Raw genomic sequence first — 20,539 nt, forward strand, 5'->3', positions numbered from 1 at the left:
CATTTGTCCATTGTGGGTCAATTTATCAACCAATTCAACGATAAGTGAAAACTCTAAGCTATTCATGTGGATAATACAATTCAAACATTTTCCATGAGATTATACAGCTAGTAAAAACCACTGGACACAAAGAAACCATGGCACTGGCAGTCACAGTAAATCTCATACATGGACAACTCAGCTACCAGCTGGAAACAAATACACACTATGTGCAAAAGCTTCAACACAAATCATTGCTATCAAAACTGTTACTGCAACACAACTGGTGCGCGTTTACATTTTTTTTCTGTGGCAAATCAATAAACCATTGTATTTGTAGCAGACAGTCACAACGGGGTCATGCCGATGGTGGCTTCCCGGCGGTGGAAGTTGACCCGCGCCTTGGAGAAGCAGTAGTAGTAGGCCGAGGTGAGCGCGCAGGTGAACAGCGCGAACGCCGCGCCAGCTACCAACGTGCCCCTCCGCACCGTCGAGCAGTCAGGCGGGTTCTCGAAGAACACCTTCCGGTAGCCAGTGTGGTAGGCGGACTGCACCAGACCAGCCAGCAGGCACGCCTCAGCGATGATGAATGTCACCCTGTGTAGGACAAGTCAAAAAAAGTTGAGTGTCCTGGTTACTTGTATGATTACTATCCAATGGTGTTTAGGAAATATAGTTTGGCTAAAAATGTCAGAAGGCCAGCACAAACTTCCATCGGTTACATTCTTTGTTCCCGATCCATCATGAGATGTATGCAATCCAGGGTTTAAGCTGATTAGCACCTTTGTTGTAGCTTCTGGTCGCCGGTCGTTGGCTTTGTAAAATTAATCTTAAGTGTTCTAGTGAGTCTGGGTTTCTTGGCCTAAACTCACTCTTGTATTGGTGATCTTTTCATCCTCCTCTTAATGAAATACATGCCCAGGCACGGTCGCGAAAAAAGAGATGTATGCAATCCTAGCCTAATGCATTCCCATTACACAAAACTGATCAGCTAAATAAGTTCCATACCAACATGACGGCATCAACCTGACATGTGCAATATCGAGGACATGGATATCTACAATGGGATACATATACTTCAACATCACCATGCGAACAACACCGCATGCCTGCCTGACTGGTCAGTACTTGACCATCTCAATTCTTGGGTAACAGAAAGGCAAACAACACTGGGAAAAATGAACAAATGTTGATGCAGTGTCAACACAGACTGAATTTGGAGCTCATGCTGGCAGATAGGTGACATGAATTTTACTACCCCGCATCTTTTTGTTGGAGTATATTGAGCCCATGTGTATAGAGGCCCATTTAGAGGCCCATGTATAGGTCTATATATACCCACCCATCTAGAGTTTGGAGGGATACATCAATTATTTCCTCTCCTACATGGTATCAGCCTAGTTTCTTTTCCTCTCCTCCTACCCAGCCGCCGCCGCTGCCGGCAACCATGGCCGGCCGCCGGCGCCGCCCCTCTTCTCCCCTTCCTCCTTCCCTCTCGTCCCCTCATCTTCCTCTGCTGCCGCGCAGCAGACGCTGAGACCTGCTGGCGCCGCCGCATCCTCTGCCTGGGGAGCCGCGGCCTCCTGGCCGCAGATCCGGCTCGTGGCTGCCTTGCAGCCCGTCGCCGCCGCCGCTGCAGCGGCTGGCGCGGGCGCGGGCGCCGGGCCCCGACCGGCCGCCGCCCTAGTCTCCTCCCAGCCGCCGGCCGCCGCCCTGGTCTCCTCCCAGCCACCACAGGATGGCGCCGCCGCGGATCCCGGGGGTGCAGGCGCGGGGGGCCTGCGGGCGCGGGGGGAGCGCCGCCCAGTTGCAGCCTCCCCTGCAGCAGGCACTGAGCGCCGCCGCTCAGCTGCCGCCTCCCCTGCAGCAGACGCTGCAAGTGCAGTAGCGGCCCACGGCCGACGCTAATGCAACTGTGGCCGACGCCCAGAGCGCCCGCGCTGCTGCCCAACGCGCCGCCGTCGTCGATCCGGCCGTCCTGCGGGCTGCGGCGCAGCTGCTGCAGGCCGCGGGCGTCGATCCGACCGCCCTGCAGGCCGCGGCGCAGGTGCTGCAGGATCCCGCCGCCGTCGCCGTGGCCCACCGCGCTGCTGTCGCTGCGGGCAAGCAGCCCGCCGCCGACGCCGCGCCTGATGCCACGTGGACCGGGCTCGAAATGTCTCCTGCGGATGCGCCGCTCTCTGCCGCCGACGCCGCTCTCGGATGCCAAGTCGGAGGCTTCGGCGGCCCAGGAGCGGGTCCGCGTGGCTGCCCTCACCTGGGAGCGCGAGCGCGCCGCGGCCGACGCCTCCGCTGTCCGGGTCGCCGAGGCGGAGCGCTTCCTCCGGCCAGCTGCCCGTCGACACCGAGCCAGGCGCCTCTTCCTCACGCCAGGCGCCGCCCGCTGGATCTGGAGCCCGGTACGACCCGACCGACCCCATGGTCGCCCAGCTCCACCTCCAGGCCGCCGGGGTCCAGAACATCAGGGCTCTGGTCTCCGTCCTCCTCGACCCCGCGCCCTCCTCCTACGGCCGCTAGCGGGACCAGGTTCTGCTTGCCCTCCGCCGCTACGCCCTCGACGACCACGTACTCGTCGACTTGCCGATCGAGGCGCGGGACGTGGCGTGGCTGCGCCTCGACAGCGTCGCCATGTCCTGGATCTTCGGGACCATCTCCCTGGATCTTCAGGACCTCGTCAGGGTCCACGGCGGTACCGCACGGCAGGCCTGGGTGGCGCTCGAGGGCCAGTTCCTCGGCGTACCGCGCCCTCCAGCTTGACGCCACCTTCCGCACCTTCGAGCAGGGGGACCTCTCCGTCGGTGAGTACTGCCGGCGGATGAAGAGCATGGCCGATGCTCTTCACGACCTCAGGGATCCAGTGTCCGATCGGGTCTTGGTGCTCAATGTCCTGCGGGGCCTGAGCAGCACCTACGACCACCTGAGGGGCTGGATCGCCCGTCAGAGGCCCTTCCCCACCTTCCTGCAGGTCCGGGACGACCTCGCCCTCAAGGAGATCACCAGGGGTCTCGCGCCCGGATCGTCCTCGCCCACCCCCTCCGCGCTCGTTGCTGCTCCACCGACGTCCTCCGCTACTCCTGCCACCTCCCTGCTCGGTGCTGCTCCCGCCGGGCAGACCGGAGGAGGGGGGCCGTGGACGTCACCGGTGAGGGAGAAATAGTGGCGGTGGTGGCACCGGTGGTCCTGCTTCTGGGGGTACCAGTACCGGTGGGGGGCGTCGGGGCGCGCCGACACCGGCTCCCGCTCCTGCCCCTGCCCCTGGAGGTACGCCCTGGCCATCCTTCAGCAACCCATGGTCAGGGCGCATCTCGATGTGGCCGTTCCAGGGTCCGGGAGGGGGGCCTCGTCCTCAGCTCCAGCCGACGGCCATGTTCGCTGGCGCTGCTCCTCTCTTCGCGCCATCCTGGACTCCGCCCGCTCAGCCCAGCCAGCAGCCGACCTGGCCTGGGGGGTGGGACCAGGCCGCACTGGCGCAGTCCTTCAGTACCTTGGGACTGACGCCGCCGGCCAGCACTGAGTGGATCGCCGACTCGGCTGCCTCGTTCCACACCACTCCAGATGCTGGTATTCTCTCTTCTGTCCGACCCCCACATCCCGCGTGTCCTTCCTCTATCATGGTTGGTGATGGGTCTTGCCTTCCTGTCACCGCCGTGGGTTCCGCTCCTCGTCTTCCTAATGTTCTTGTTGCTCCTCAAATGGTTCACAACCTTCTTTCTATTCGCCAGTTTACTGCTGACAACTCCTGTTCTATCGAATTTGACTCTTCTGGTCTTACTGTGAAGGATTCGGCTTCTCGGCGTCCGCTCCTCCGATGTGACAGCCCGGGGCCCCTTTACACTCTTCGGCTTCCTGTTTCCGCTGCCTCGCCTTCGGCTTCTTCGTCTACTGCTTTTGCCGTGACGCCTTCTTCCACCACCTGGCACCGCCGGCTTGGTCACCCCAGCCGCCACATTTTGGCTCAGCTCAGCCGTAGTACCGATGTTCCATGTACTAGGGCTCCTGCTGAGCACCTCTGTCATGCGTGCCAGTTAGGTCGTCAAGTTAGACTTCTGTTTTCTTTTTCTTCTTCGCATGCTGCGCATGCTTTTGATCTCATTCACTGTGATCTGTGGACATCTCCTGTACTCAGCATGTCTGGCTATAAATATTATCTGGTCATTGTTGACGATTTTTCTCATTACTCTTGGACTTTCCCTTTGCGCGCCAAGTCTGAGACCTTCCCCACCCTCCTCCACTTCTTTGCCTGGGTGTCCACTCAGTTCGGCCTCACCGTTAAGGCCGTCCAGTGTGACAACGGGCGTGAGTTCGATAACTCCACCTCCCGTTCCTTCTTCCTGTCTCGGGGTGTTCAGCTGCGTATGTCTTGTCCGTATACCTCTCCTCAGAACAGCAAGGCTAAGCGGATGATTTGCACGACGAACGACGTCGTGCGCACCCTTCTGATCCAGGCTTCTCTCCACCCGCGCTTCTGGGCTGAGAGCCTCCACACCGCCACCTACCTGCTCAACCGCCTTCCGTCCACTGCTTCTCCTGCTCCCACTCCACACCACGCTCTTTTCGGTACCCCTCCACGCTACGACCACCTTCGGGTCTTCGGGTGTGCGTGTTACCCTAACACCTCCGCCACCGCTTCTCACAAGCTGGCGCCCCGCTCGACTCGTTGTGTGTTCCTCGGGTACTCCCCTGACCACAAGGGGTACTGATGCTTTGACCTCACCTCTCGTCGCGTTCTGATCTCACGACACGTCGTCTTCGACGAGTCGGATTTCCCCTACTCCACCTCCTCCACACCTTCTTCTGATCCCGAGCTGGCGTCTCTGTTTCCGACTGACGCGGTGGTTCAGCCACCGTTACCTGTCTGTCCTTTTCCTGCAGGTTTTCCCGGCGCACCGGCACCGCTTCCGGTGATCCTTTCTGCGCCGAGCGCGGCCCCGGTGCCCGCGGTCGCGCCACGCGCGGCCCCCGGACCTCTGGTCGTGCCGCGCACGGACCCGGTGTCTCCCGCTGCGCCACGCGCGGCCCCGGTGCCTTCCCCTGCACCTGAGCGGTACGCTCAGCCGGTGCAGGTGTACCGGCGTCGCTCGGCGCCGAACCCGGCGCCGCAGCGGTACGCTGAACCGGTGCAGGTGTACCGGCGTCGTTCAGCGTCGACACTGGCGCCGCCTCCTGCTCCGGAGGCTCCTGCGATGCCGACACCGGAGCCGTCGCCGCCACCACCTCTTCCGGCTCCCTCGCGAGCCGAGCCGGAGGTGTACCACCCGCCGGTCATCCATCGGGATCCTCGGCATATCCATCCCATGGTGATTCGGCGGATGGCGTCCCAGTCCGCGACTCTCTCCGGTACCCTCCTCTGTCCGCGACGCCTTGGCGGATCCTCACTGGCGTCGGGCGATGGAAGAGGAGTACGCGGCTCTTCTTGCCAACCAGACGTGGGACCTCGTGCCGCGTCCGTCTGGTTGCAATGTGGTGACTGGCAAGTGGATCTGGACGCATAAGCGTCGGGCTGACGGCACACTCGCTGGGTTCTCCGGGGGTTCACTCAACGGCCTGGTGTGGACTATGCTGAGACCTTCAGCCCGGTCATGAAGCCCGCTACGGTGCGCACGGTCCTCTCGCTTGCGCTCTCGCGCACTTGGCCTGTGCACCAGCTGGACGTAAAGAATGCGTTTCTTCACGGCACCTTGTCAGAGACTGTTTACTGCTCTCAGCCTGCGGGATTTGTGGACTCGAGTCGTCCGGATATGGTCTGCCGGCTCAACAAGTCTCTCTATGGACTGAAGCAGGCTCCACGGGCTTGGTACTCTCGGTTCGCCACGTTCTTGCTGACACTGGGGTTCACCGAGGCCAAGTCTGACACGTCTCTCTTCATTTACCGCCGTGGGGATGAGACGGCATATCTGCTGCTGTATGTCGATGACATTGTGCTCACAGCATCCAGTCAGCAGTTGCTTCAGAGTGTCATCTCCTCTCTGCAGCAGGAGTTCGCTATGAAGGATCTCTGTCAGCTCCACCACTTCTTGGGCGTCACTGTTGAGCCTTGCCCGTCTGGTCTTCTCCTTCACCAGCGGCAGTACGCCCTCGATATTCTGGAGCGGGCTGGGATGACTGATTGCAAGCCCTGCTCCACTCCAGTCGACACTCAGGCGTAGCTGTCTGCTGATCTGGGTGATCCGGTGGCTGATCCTACTGCCTACCGGAGTCTGGCCGGCGCTTTGCAGTACCTCACCTTCACCAGGCCGGACCTCACCTACGCTGTTCAGCAGGTCTGTCTCCATATGCATGATCCCCGGGAGTCACACCTTGTTGCGCTGAAGCGTCTCCTCCGGTACGTCCGTGGCACTGTGGACCTCGGTCTGGTGCTTCACCGCTCGTCCTCTACGGAGCTGGTGGTCTACACCGACGCTGACTGGGCTGGCTGCCCGGACACTCGTCGCTCAACTTCCGGCTACGCCGTCTTCCTGGGCGGCAACCTGGTCTCCTGGTCGTCCAAGCGGCAGCCAGTTGTCTCTCGCTCCAGTGCCGAGGCCGAGTACCGAGCTGTCGCTAACGGCGTAGCGGAGGCGTCCTGGCTACGACAGCTCTTGGCGGAGCTCCACAGCCCGCTCGCCAAGAGCACGCTCGTCTACTGCGACAACGTCAACGCCGTGTATCTCTTCACCAACCCCGTCCAGCATCAGCGGACGAAGCATGTGGAGATCGACATACACTTCGTGCGCGACAGAGTCGCAATCGGCGATGTTCGGGTACTCCATGTCCCGACTACCTCCCAGTTTGCTGACATCTTCACCAAGGGGCTGCCCTCCTCGACCTTCTCGGAGTTTCGATCCAGCCTCAACGTAGCCGGTGGCTAGTTGTGGCTGCGGGGGGTATTTGCCCTTTGTACTCTATTTGTACTCTCTTCTTGTCCAGTCTTGAACACCGCTGCGTCGATAGTTCAGACTGCGGGGGGTGTCAGCTTTCTTGTTGTCCAGTCCTGAACACCGCTGCGTTGGTAGTTCAGACTGCGGGGGGGTGTTGGAGTATATTGAGCCCATGTGTATAGAGGCCCATCTAGAGGCCCATGTATAGGTCTATATATACCCACCCATCTAGGGTTTGGAGAGATACATCAATTATTTCCTCTCCTACACTTTTATCAAGTAAACTTAAGAAACTGGCTATTTCACTAGATCAGTCTCATAATACTCCCAAGAGATAAACCCCAGACCCCACAAATCAAACCATGTAGTCAGGCATACCGAATACTAATCATTGATTCATTGAATGAGCATGTCCTTAACCAATATGACATTGACCAGGCCTATCTTTCTTTCAACAAAACTCAGAAGCTAGCAACTAAGTTTGGTGGTCTTTCTTAATTCTTATTGTCACTGACATTATCCATGATCTCTTCATTTTGTCCACATGTGCAAATGCTCAAAGCTTGTGAAATACATTTTTTCATGATCGAGATCAGTGGGATACCATAAAGCTTTTTCCTTAGCATTATAAAGAATTTACAACTTCGAAAGTATTGTACCTTTTGTCTGTAAAATTCATTTGTTAACCTTTCTGGTTGATGAATGTTATGAGTTTATGAAAGAATCAAATAACACATTGTCCAACTAGAAATCTAGGAAACTCTTCTAGTCTAAAAGAACTGTTTGAACATCTTAGGAGGCTTTGCGACAAGAAAGGGCAGCTCTCTTGATACTAAAATAGTACTAGCAGCTTAAGCACAGAAATTTCATAATTCACTACATGTGAACAAGCATGTGCGCAATCAGATCACTACTCATCAAATTGCTTGTACAATATGCTGGATCTCTAGCAATTTAAGCACAGAATGGTCTACATGCGAACAAGAATGTGCACAATCAGATCACTACTCATTGAATTGCTTGTACGCTAGTAGATCTCAAAGATTATTTCACCGCACATGGAACGACCATTTCCGAGTGAGCAAATCGCATCAACCACATGAGATTTCCAGCAAGCCTCAATAATAGTCAATATTTCTGCCAAGCGACATTGGGTTGAGTCGTTGATCTAACACGCTTTCTATTTACTTTTTGGTAGCTCGACACGGATAGCTAAGATTCCCATGCTAATCGCTAAATTTGCGCGACGCTGCTTATAAACAAACCAAGAAAGCACCACCAAACAAAAGGAATCGGCGCCCGGGCCCACCGTGTCAGCCTCACGTGGGAAGTCAAGGTCAAGGTGGCGAGCCCGAGCAGGGGAGAGGAGATTCGGATCGGCGGGGAAGTAGTAGTAGTACCAGGAGGAGAGGAAGAGGACGAGCGCGCAGGCCCGGGCGCCGCCGGGCCGCAGCGCGGCGCCGCAGCAGAAGCACCGGCTGGCGAACGCGGCCACCGCCTGGCCCACGAGCAGCAGCGCCAGCGCGACGCCGCCCAGCGCCGTGGCCGCGTCCGGGCGGTACGCGCAGTATGTCCAGTCCTTCCGCTCGTCCGTCTCCAGCCTCGCCTGCAACAGGGAGAAGAGCGGCGGCGGCGGCGGCGGGATCAGAAAAGGAAAGCAAGAAACGCAGCCATGGAAGGAAGAGGGAATGTACCGAGGGGCGGCTCTGCACGGCGCCGATGGCGAGGCCGAAGGCGGCGAGGTCGACGAGCAGGATGGCGGCCAGCACCGCGGTGGAGCCGGCCATGGGGTGTGCGGTCGGCGCTGCGGCGCCGCGGTCAGCGGAAGCGCCGGGGGGAAAGGCTTTTTGGTTGGTCCCGGGATTTCAGATGTGCGAAGCGCGTCTTGTCGTGGGCCGTGGGCGCTTTGGCTAGTTGCCTGGCGTATGATCTGGTCGTGGGCGTTCGGCGCAGGCTTCCACCTTTCGGTCGAATTTCGCCGAAATTTCGGTGTTTTTTTCGTTTTCGCTAGTTACCGGGAAGAAAAATTTCGGTATTTTTTGTATTTTTCGTTTTCAAATTTCAAAATTCAAAAATATTTATAAAAAATTCGAAAAAAATATGATAAAAAATTAGGTGTTCTTCTGAGCAAATAGGACTAGAACACACTCAAATCTAAGATCATTTGCTAGGCTAAAATTGCATTTTAGTTGAAAAATAAGGTTATTTGTAGTCTAATAATGTAGAATTTATAGCTTTTTAGTATCCGACGCAGCTTGGCATTTCTCCAGACCCCTCCTCGCTCTATACAAATTATATTTTAGGAATTCTCTATACAAATTGAATAAAAAAATTCAAACACTGTCACATGAATTGATAACCAATTCAAATCATGTTTGTCCTGGATTTAAAACAACTTTCAATTGGATCAACCAATGTCCCTAAAATTTAATAGGCATATCCGCAATAACAAGAATAATAAAAGTCTAGTTGAGACCTAAGAGAGAAAATGGAAGTTGTCACATGAAATGACAAGACTTTTAATTGGTAGTTTTTGAAATAATTAAATAACTTTCAAACCATTGCTCAAATGAAAAAGTTCCTGAAACAAAAGTTGTAGATATCGAAAAACTGAACAAAGTTGGTATTCAAAAGTTTTTCATTTGACCTCCGAAACAGTACGAAAATCACAACGGACATCATTTTCCGGTCGAATTCACCGAAATTTCGGTCGGAATTCACCGAAATTTCGTTTTTTGAATTTGAATTCTCTTTTCGTTCGGAATTAGCGAAATTTCGGCCGAAATTTCATTTCCAGGAGTTGGCGGGATTCGGTAGAAAACGAAAAGGTGAACCCTGGTTCGGCGTGCCGCGCCGTGTCATTTGTCAACCCAAGAGTTCTTTTGCTCTTTTTTTCCCTCGAGAAACGCGCGCGCACCTCGTCAGGTTTAGATGCCAAATTCAAAATTACAAAACTAGAGTATCCCATTGAATATGTGTGACACGCATAGAGTATTAAACGTAAATAAAATAAAAAATAAATTGCATAATTTATTTATAAATTAAAAGATAAATCTAATGAGCTTAATTAGACCATACTTAGACACTAATTTGGTAAAATAAACATGTGCTAATGACGGATTAAATGGGCTTAATAAATTCATCTTGTAATTTATAATTGAGTTATGTAATTATTTTTTTGATTAGTCAATGTTTAATATTTCCAATATGAAAAGATTTGCTTTCAAAAACTTTTACACGGTGTATCTAAATAAGATAATTTTTTGTCAAAAAACCTCACATCGAATATTTAGACACGTGTATGAAGTAATAAATGATAAAATAAAAAATTGAATTGCACAGTTCGGGTATAAATTGCGAGACAATTTTTTTGAGCTTAATTGCGTTATGATTTAACAATGTGATGCTACATTAAATATTTGCTAATTAATGATGAATTAATTAGGTTTAATAAATTCATCTCACAGTTTACAGGCAGGATTAAAAGAGTAGTTTCTAACGAATTCTCAATCAAAAAATATTTTGTAGAAACCAAATCAAACACATAAAATTGGAACTCGATTAGATAACCCAGCAAACAAAGAGGAGAGAAATAATGCGGCTGCCGGGCCTGAAAGACGATGGGTCTTGAATCTTTGCGCTGAGCTAATCAATTCCTTTTCATCTTCTAAATGTCATTTGCTGCATTTATTCTTAATTGTTATCATGAGTGGGTGCATCAATAATATTAGAAGGTAGAAAGACCATATAGATAGTCTGATCCAATGGATATACGAGTTCACTGGAAACAATCGAATGGTCAAAATAATGTAGCTGAGTTTTGAGAGAAATAGATATTAGTGCTTTGTGGTGAGGACTAATTATATAGATTTTATAGATAGCTTGATAAAGGAAGCTAAGTTTCAATGACTATCCATAACATCCAAGTTCGCCTTCGTCCTGTCCAATGTACTTTTTATATTTTTCATCCAAGTTCTCGAGAAGAAACCGTACAAGGGTATGCTATTTCTACCCCTTTTTTAATCTTGTTTTTTTACTTATATAAGACAATTTTCTCTAGTGGCATCTAGATTACACGTCGGTTCATCTGTTGGCCTATGTCAATATGTTTTGGTTCCTCGTAGTCGACTAGAGGACCGATCTTGATGTTGAGAATTTGGGAGGCTGGAAACACAAAAATACGATGTCCAAGTCTGCATTTGTCGGAAAATATATGAATGTAATTTCTGGGCGTTGGATCTTGAGGGAACGGCTCAGACGTTGCCAAAGCCTCACCAACATGGGCCGGCCCGGCCGGGTTCTTCTGTCGGATGTGGACCAGTGTTACTCTTTCTTTTCTCTCCCTTCAGGCCTGCACTCTGCAGCAGCCTTAAACCCCTCCTCCTCCGCCGCCTTTTTTGCTTTTTGGCCCTTCATGCGAAAGAAATTCACAAATAGACCCCTGGTCAAACGTTTTCTGGCAATGGACCCTAGGGTCGGCGCCATGGGCTGTGGCGCCGAGCTTTAACGTCTCGGCGCCATGGCCTGTGGCGCCGAGCTATCTGCCAGCGTGTCGTCCGCATCGACGTGGCTTATGACGTGGACCTAGACCTCGGCGCCAAGGTCCGTGGCGCCGAGCGTAAATATTTATACACCCCTCCCTTTCTTCCCCGGGGTTCCATCCATTCTTTCACCATCTTCTCAGTTAGTTTCTCAACTCCCACTCGCCAAACCATCCGAATCGAGAAATTGGGCCTTGGAAATTCCGATTGGAACCGCGTATTTGCAAGAGCAAAGTATCCTCTATCCCCTCCTATATTTTTCACGCATCGATTTGGTATACGATATGTGCATTATTGAAATCATTGTTCGTCATTTGGCGCACCACACTATAGCGCCAATGTCTTCGTCAGGATCAACCTACATTCTGTGGAGCAAGTGTGAAGCCACCGTACCCGAAGGAATTGATGTGCCAATGTGCTTCTGCGGTTCGTTATGCAAGTTCATGCAATCTGATGTTTTAGGCGATGACTACGACATGAGGTTCTTTATGTGTGATCCACCTAAGCGATACGGCAAAGACCGGGCCAAGGTAGCAGGACAACAGACGCTATTTTTCTTTGTGACCTAACATTGAGTTATGATTCTAACTTTTGTTGGACAAAGTCTCCTCCGCCTCTTTGTGATTTTATGCAGTGGTTCGACACCGTGCAGTCGCAGCAGACAAAGGACTTTGTGGAACAACAAGCAAGGTGGGCTGCAGAACGTTGGCGCCGAATGAAGCACGAGTAACAGCAAGAGGAGAAGCACAAGAAAGAGCAAGAAGAGATCCGCAAGAGGATGGAGGAGGTGGATCGTAAGGCGGCGGCGGAACGTGAAGCTGACAGTGAGAGAAAGCGAGAGAGGGCACGCCGTGTGAAGGAAGCCGGGCCCGAAGCAATTAGGAATGGCAAATATCCTCGGTGCACTCAGTAGAGTAGTACCATGTAATCCCGGCATTTTACATTCCATAAGGCATGGTAGGTTTAGATGCAACAAGAAATTACCTTGTCACGTGCACATGCCACTGCAATTAGTTGTTTATGTTTTCAGTTGAGAGCTTGACTCTGTGTGTTGTAACTTTTACCATTAATTTGCAGTTCTAGCCGGGAATATATTAAACCTTTGAACTTGTCCTTAATATTTTCGGAGCTTTTCATATCACTAGAATACTAAAAATCACATATTTAATTAATATAACGGTAAGAAATAAGAACTAAGAAATGCATTACATAATGTGAACCATCACGTTTACATCATAATACAATAATAATGAAACACATATCACACATGCAGTGGCATGGCAGAACCAATTGCAAACTACAGTAAACAGATTCTGAACTAACCTAACATGCCTTAGGTAATTTAAGAAAACACAACAAACACGACGATATAGCATGTCACTAGCAGTAGGGTAGTTCTAGTAGCCGTACCCCACACAGCAAACTGCGTTGAGCCTTCTCCGCAGTATCCACCCATTGCAGGTGGTGCAGGCGGAGGTGTAGGGCCCTTTTTCCTGTGACAAGGACAGTTGCAGTAAGAAATAGTGCATGGGTCATCCTGTGAAGCGGCCGCATTGCTGCTATCATCATCTTCGTCGTCTTTGTTAGCCTCGCTCACTTCCTCGTAATGGTTCACCTTGCATTCTAGATCAAAGATCTTTATCTGGAGGTACTCGATGAACTCCTAAACTAAATCAATTGGTGCAGGATCGACCCACCTAGTAAAATCATAGTTTTCCGGAGCATCGAAAGACTGCAAAACGAATTTCATGTAAGGTGTCTCAATGAAGATAAATAAATGAAACAACCGAGTATTACCCATGCGCGTGGGCATTTGAAGAAACGCCGACCGCCATCCATCCCGTCGGTGAACATCTGTAATAAGCCAGTCGCCTCACCTCGCCTAGTTGCATTGCCTCCTCTTTCTGTAAACCGCTACCACCGGTTCCCCGACCCCAACACACGCACGCGCCCGCCCACACACACATCGTCTGCCGCCTGGCTCCGGCCGGCGCTCACTGGCGCCATCTGCTAGAGGCGGCCGCTAGGCACGGCTCATTCAATTTGTCATTGATTAAATCACGAAAAAAATTTACAAGAGCTTCTCTTATTTCACGAGCATTATGGAACCCACAAACATAACAAATTGACATCGATAATATCCATGGAACCAAATGATAAGTACAGTACAGCCAAAATAAAAACAGACAGCACAGTCCGTAGTGTTCAAACATAACAGTCCATAGTACAGTCCATAGTGTTCAAACACAACAAATAACATCCTAGTCCATGAATTGAAATAATACAAAAGCTCCATATTACATAACATTCAGAGTCGTACCATGCATAGTCAAACACCCTCACTGTCTCCTAGTCTTACCCTTGCCCTTGCGTCCGAGGGCGTCGGTGTCTGGAGTGTAACAATCGCGAGGGCGACGTGCTCTCTGTGCTGGAGGCTGGGACTCCTGCGTGGAAGGAGCTCCCTGAAGCTGAGACTGTCCAATCTTCTCGGCCATGTCATCGCCGCTACCTGCCACAGTGTCCTGGACTGAATCCCTTGTGCTCTCCGATGAGCCTTGGCCTCCAGAGGGTCCTGCGTGCAATGATGGCTGTTGTACGTCCATCGCACCCACAGTCCTGCACCCACAACGAGCGGCAGCATGCCGTAGTCTACGTGCTAGTCGTTGTAGTTGAACGTTATAATTTGTTCAAGTTAATGGAAACTGACGAGTGAAAGAGGTGATATAAAACTTACGGCAAGAAAGTTCTTCAAAGTTGGCTCATCTACTCCTGCCGTTGGAAACTATTCAATGTCAACAACGGACTGCTTCAGCGCGTTGCCCTGGAAATAAAGAGAAGAAAATACGAATTCTGATCAAATCTTGAAACTGAATGATAGTCATTGGCTAATCGAAATGATCAAATTTGTTTTTGTTAACCTACCACTCGGTCGAGGATAGGAGCAACCTCAACTATCGTGCCACCTCTGGTCGCCAGGTCGTAGGACGTGTCTTTGTCTTCGGAAGACTGAATGTCCCCGTAGTCCGCCTGTGTCTACTGTCCTTTGAGCTTCGGCTGCGTCGCCAAGGGCGGAGCTTCATGCGGGCCAAAGGGGCCCATGGCCCCCTGGCTGTGCAAATTTTACACGTAATGAATAGTGATTTTGATACTGTTCATTACTGTAGCAAAAGGGTGGCTCCCCCTCATTCTTCTGAAATCGGAGATCAAGCTCCGCCACTGCGTCGCACTCAAGTACCACCCGAGATACGTCCGGAAGTTCTCATTGCTATGTGGATCCTCCTCTGGAATGATGTTGTCCGCGGCAAGATCCCATTCTTTGATGTAGCTTTGGTGGAGCCTCGCAAAATCAGTGGTCTTTTTCTGTCTCTATCGATCCACCCTGCATCATGAATAGTGGACAAAATTTTGATAAACAAGTTAGGGGTAACTAGAACATTGTATAAACTGACACTTCAAAAGACTAAAACATCTATTTACTTCATATGTTCTGGACGACATGCAAAGATATCATAACTTAAAATAGGATACCGTTCATGGAATGGAAACTTACTTGTGCAACTCGACGGAAGTGGACAACGGACGCACTGGCCACTCCTGTCTGAAACCAAATTGCCGTGCAACTCTATGCGCCAAGTGGTACTCAACAGCATAAAAGCATATGAGAGGGCACGTCATCGTATACAAATCGTCATCGGCGAAGTACATGCTGCTGAATTGGATATCAGCTTCCTCCAGGCCATCGTACGGATCCCAAGTGACCTGTGAAAGTTCAAAACTGAATCAAAATATGTCCTTATACATGTAATTCTTGCATTCGTATGACAGACAAGTTACTAACCATCGAGTGTGCCAGCGTGTCGTGCTCGTTGCCATACTCCACGTAAGCCCGAGTCACTCTCGCATAGTTCACTGTGACCTGGTCCCAAAGATATGCAAAGGTAGGTCGAAGTCGGGGATCTGCCACATTGAACCACTGCCGTCGATCAAGAACCATGGGGCGTCCAACAGGTATACGGGACCACATCCAAATCTGGAGAAGGTAGACACAACCCCCAATAGACCCGTTCTGCGAGGTGCGTCGGCATGCTTCGCAGAGCTGGCAATACAAGAAAGCCAGCACAGCGGATTCCCAGCTGTAAAACCCCGCCGTGTCCCAGTCAGTCAAGCGAGGAAGGTACATCCACGACGCGTTGTCCCCTGCAGATTGGCCATGTGTCAATTTCGATACGATCTATAATTGTAATTGCAGAGTATTAACAATTGAAATGAAATAGTACATCTTACCGGTAGCATCTGGGAAAAGAACACACCCGAACAAGTGCAGTATCCACGCTTGACAGTACCGCGAAACTATCTGCGCATCGGCATTTGCCGGACAGTGGCCGAAATGTTGCCGAAGCCAACTGATAGGCACTCCTGAGGTCCGAGTTCTAGGTCCTGCTTCAGGAAGCTCAACCCCGAGGAATCCCTCCACCCGATCCCTCCAACCGTCAGACCTGCACTGGCCTGTAACTGCACGGCCTCTAATTTTGAGGCCAAGGATCTTCTGGACGTCCTGTAGTGTCACTGTCATTTCACCACAGGGTAGGTGAAATGTATGTGTTTCAGGCCTCCACCTACACAACAAATGGCAAATTATAAGGGTATCTCTCCGAAGCATTCTCAAATAACGTAATAAATGGCATTCTGTGTTGCAAAGAGAATGTACCTGTCAACCAAAGCTGTAATCGCCGCAGGGTTGAAGTGAGGTAACCCGCGACGAACCTGATACGATACGACGTCAAAGCTTGCCCTCCTAAGCAGAGGAGTGTACCTCTCATCGTACCGCATCTCCTGCAACCCGTCATGGGTTCGAACACGAAGGGGGGCAGCTCCTGCACAAAGTGATAACACGTTAAAGAAGCATAAGTATAAGATAAAAGGAATTGAAAAGGTTATGACTGTCCTTACCTCCCCCTCCGCGGTGCGTCGTCCTCGGTGGTTGTGATCGTAGTACGGATCTAGAAGGTGCGGAAGCTCCATCCTACAACATTAAGTAATCCATTAAAATAAATTCAGACTAAACATTAGTTAAGAAACCAAATACTTTGATTTCTAAGCAAAAAAATAATTATGTAAGAAAGCAAGGACTAATATTATGTAAGAAAGCAAGTATTACGATTAAGTAACAAAGCAAGTACTCAAGTTATGCCAGAAAGCAAGGCACATAATTGCAGTAATGGAAACTTCAAATAATTCAAATATGTCTATTACCTGGCTAAGCGGCCAACTGCATGTACGTGTATTGTGGCCTATTCTGCCGCATCTATGACAATTGATTGGCTCAGGGTCTTCAACAAAATGTCGTGCTCTACCCCGCCTAGTTCTCCCAGAAATTTGGTCCATACTCATGTCGTATCTCGATCTCTTTCTAGAACCACGCTTGTTCCAACGCGTACTAGGATCGGCAATGTATACCGGACCCGCGTATGGTGGCCACTGACCTTCGTCTAGGTACGGCTCAAAACGGGGTGCCCATGTATGGACCATGCTGTCAACACTTAGCTCCCATGGTATCTTGCTCTCAAAGTTGTAGTTTCGGTGCCGAGCGGCCGCAACAAAGTGAGAACACGGAAAGTGGAATTGTCTAGTTCTCCCACAAGTACATGAGAAATGAATCAATATAACAACTAACTCCTTGAAGGCAGGGACTCTCCATCCGATGTTGTTCCACCCCCATTCCGTGACCTGATACTTTCCTGTGGCGTGGTCAAAACACTCCACTTCATGTGTGTGAGCCTTATCCTTTGCCTTTGCAAGATGACCTAAAGGTTTATCGGGCCATAATTGGTTCGAACTCTGCAGTTGTAGTGCCAGCTCATGTCTCTTATTAAACCATGCGACCAACCTTGAGAAACTAAATGCTACGATAGCATTTACAGGCATGCCACGTATGCCTTTAAGTACACTGTTGAACAACTCCGCCATGTTGCTAGTCTGAAACTCCCACCTCCAGCCACCATGATCATAAACCCTTGACCATTTCTCACGCTCCCTCAGCAATCCTCTAAGCCACAGCCTACATTAGTTGTTTGTTGTTGTTTTTAGCTTCTCCAACTGCTCCTGAAAGAATTGCACCTCCAGCTGACGAGCCACCAGCTCAAATAACTTAAAGTTATCCTTAATGTGATCTTTGTCAAACAAATTCTGGGCGAGATGACGAGTGCAGTAACGGTGGTGCAATGGGCATATCCCGGGATCTGCTCCTAGACCGCACTTAGGATTCCTTGGTGTCTATCAGATATTACGCCAACCTCCCTTCCAGGACCAATGACATGTATCCGAACAAGCCGCAAGAACCATCCCCAGCTGTCTTTGTTCTCTATTTCAACCAAGGCAAATGCTAGAGGAACCAGCGCGTTGTCCGCGTCACATGCAATGGCTACCAAGAGTGTGCCCATGTACTTACCCAAAAGAAATGTACCATCAATGGACAACACTGGACGACAATGCCTGAAGGCCTCGACGCTCTGGGGGAAGCACCAGAATGCACGCTAGAAAAATTGACGTCCGTCCTACGACCATGCATTTGGTTTTGGGATGTACTCATAATGCATGCCTGGATTTGTTGCTTTCATTGCATTCAACAAGGCAGGCAATTTCTCAAATCCCTCCTCCCAATCACCATATATCATCTTCCATGCCCTTTGCTTTGCCCGCCATGCCTTCCCATATTTTATCCTGTATCCAAACATGTCCTCAACATAGTTTATAATCGTCCGAACCGACAAATTCGGCTGATCCTTCAATGTGCGGCACAACTTGTTGGCTATGAGGGTCGAGGTCAGCTGTCGATGCTTAAGCTGCAATTCATTTTCCGCACATGTGTGTTGACCAACAACTTTGGTGATCTTGAACTTTTTTGTGAGTTTTTGTTTCCGAGCACATACCCGCCAATTGCAGTCAACCTTCTCACAAACAACTGTGTAACATCGGTTCACATAAGAATGCACAACTCTGAATGGCCTTTTATGTTTCACAGAGTACTCTTGTAACCATTTACGAATAGAAGCCAAGTCCTTGAATAGAAGACCCTTTGCAAGTTCCGAACGGTCCCCTGGCTCATGAGGCTCTAGCAACTCGTCCTCTCTTCCTTTAGCAAATGCACCTTGGCAATGTCTGAGATCGCTGAATTCAGGCACTAGTGGATCACGGTCAGGACATAATCGTCTGAGGAGCTCCCTTTCTTCTTCAGTCAATGGTGCTGTACCAACATAGCGGTCATCATCAGAATCAACAGCTCTTGCCGTTTCATAAGGCTCCTCATCATCCTCAATTTGAACTTCCACACTGTTAGAAGCCCGGCCGGTACTGGTTGCTGGAGGAACAGGAGGAACAACAATATTATATGCAATGTCTCCTGCATTGACGCCAGAAAGAAGTAGGGTATTGGCTAAGTGAGTTAAAAACATTCAGATCATAGTGGAAGCATCAATTGGAATGAACATTGCCAAAGAGCACTGCACTTACTTGGATGATTCTGGCTCAAAGAAATCTCCTGAGCAGGCGTTACATCATCATGATTATGACATTGTGCGGCAGGATCATGAGATATGCCATCGAAATTAGGGCCGGATTCTGCATCAGGGACCACAACCGTATGTTGCACATTTCCAGAACGGTTTGCTATTGGAGGATCGGGAGGTGCAGGAAACTCTTTTTCAGGCGATAACTCGCGAGGAGGTGAATGGCAATTATTCCCGGGAGGAGAATGCATATGAGGGCTTGAATCATGTGACAACTTGCTCACAAGCAAATCAATTAATGGAATTTCATTCTTCATGACACAATTTACGTAATTCTCCCAATCATCCTGACATGCTATTGGGAGCAGCCGTTTATGATAAGTTAAGCCCGATTTACCATAGTGAAGTACCCCCCTCAACTTTGATTTCACCGTCATTTGAATTGCAATGAATCAGATCACTACCCCTTGCAAGCACCTCTGCAAACAACGGCCGCCCAACAAACAACATAGGGGCCCTTTGCATTCCAACAAATCTAATATTTCCAAAATCATCTTCCTTGACACTTCCCCCATGATAAACGATTACTACATTGTCCATCTAGTTGTATGCACAAGACGACAATAATTACGTGTGTAATGTAAAAAAATGAAATTGTTAAAGTTATGGAGACTTGCTAATTAATTTGTATCGAATTCCCACTTGAAATTATCTCAAATTACAGAAGCTAGCAAATAAATTTGAAATTTATGTCAAACAAAATTCATGGGTGAATTCAATTGAAAAGTACCAACAACTCATTCCCCACCTAAATAGTTGATGAATTCAATTCAAACAAAATTCATTGCCGAATTCAAACAAAAGTAGATCATCAATAGCAGTACTATTTAAGATCCTAAATGCTATAGTCCCTGAACCCAACATCAAAGCAGAAACTAGCATCTAAACTAGCGAATTTACTCTACCAAATTTACTTTACTACCGAATGTACTCTATTTGAAGCTAATTAATTACTTGCGAATTTGTAACATCTAAACTAAACTAGCATATTCGCTAAATAATAACTTGTGAGTTTGTAACACCTGAACTAAAGATGCATATTTAAATTGCCGTTGCCGTCTAACCTTGACGAACTGCGGATCGCGGGGCAGGGTAGTGGGGAGTAGGCCGCCGCCGCCACGGCCGGCCCCCAAGCCGGCGAGCAGGGCCGGGCCTCAGGCTCCCCGCTCGGGCCGGCCTTGGCCGCCACGGCAGGCGCGCAGGGGGCGGACCCGGCCTCGCGGGCGGGGGCCACGCTCCCGGCCGCGCCGAGCCGGGCTGGCCGCTACGCCCACCGGCCATGGGCGGGGGCGACGCGCCTGGGGCCTTGCGGATGGCGCCGCCGGCCGGGGACGGCGGCCGCGGAAGGCGACGGCGAAGGCGGCCGCGGATGGCCAGCCCCCACGCCGCCGAGCAGAGGCGGTTGTCCACCGCCCCGCGGATGGCCACCACACCGGCGAGCAGAGGCGGGCCTCCACCGTGGCCGGCCCCCAGGCGGCGGCGGCCGCGCAGGGCCGCGCTGGAGGGCGTCCCGCGGGGGGGGGGGGGGGGGGGACGCCGCGCGCGAGCCTCAGCTGGGCGGGCACGGTGGACGCCGAGGGCGGGCGGCGGCTGAGGC

General features: G+C 50.8%; 1 protein-coding gene across 1 annotated transcript; it reads right to left on the reverse strand.

Annotated features, from left to right (window-relative positions):
* Window positions 1–61: 61 nt before the first annotated feature.
* LOC120650646 lies at window positions 62–8,737 on the reverse strand. The gene is made up of 3 exons (XM_039927844.1): window positions 8,531–8,737; window positions 8,237–8,442; window positions 62–576 (listed from the first exon to the last, which is right to left on the reverse strand). The coding sequence occupies exons 1-3, from the start codon at window positions 8,621–8,623 to the stop codon at window positions 327–329; spliced, it is 549 nt and encodes a 182-aa protein (XP_039783778.1). The 5' UTR covers window positions 8,624–8,737; the 3' UTR covers window positions 62–326.
* Between the last annotated feature and the right edge of the window lie 11,802 nt (window positions 8,738–20,539).

Source organism: Panicum virgatum, chromosome 9K (assembly GCF_016808335.1).
Source record: "Panicum virgatum strain AP13 chromosome 9K, P.virgatum_v5, whole genome shotgun sequence".
NCBI lineage: Eukaryota > Viridiplantae > Streptophyta > Magnoliopsida > Poales > Poaceae > Panicum > Panicum virgatum.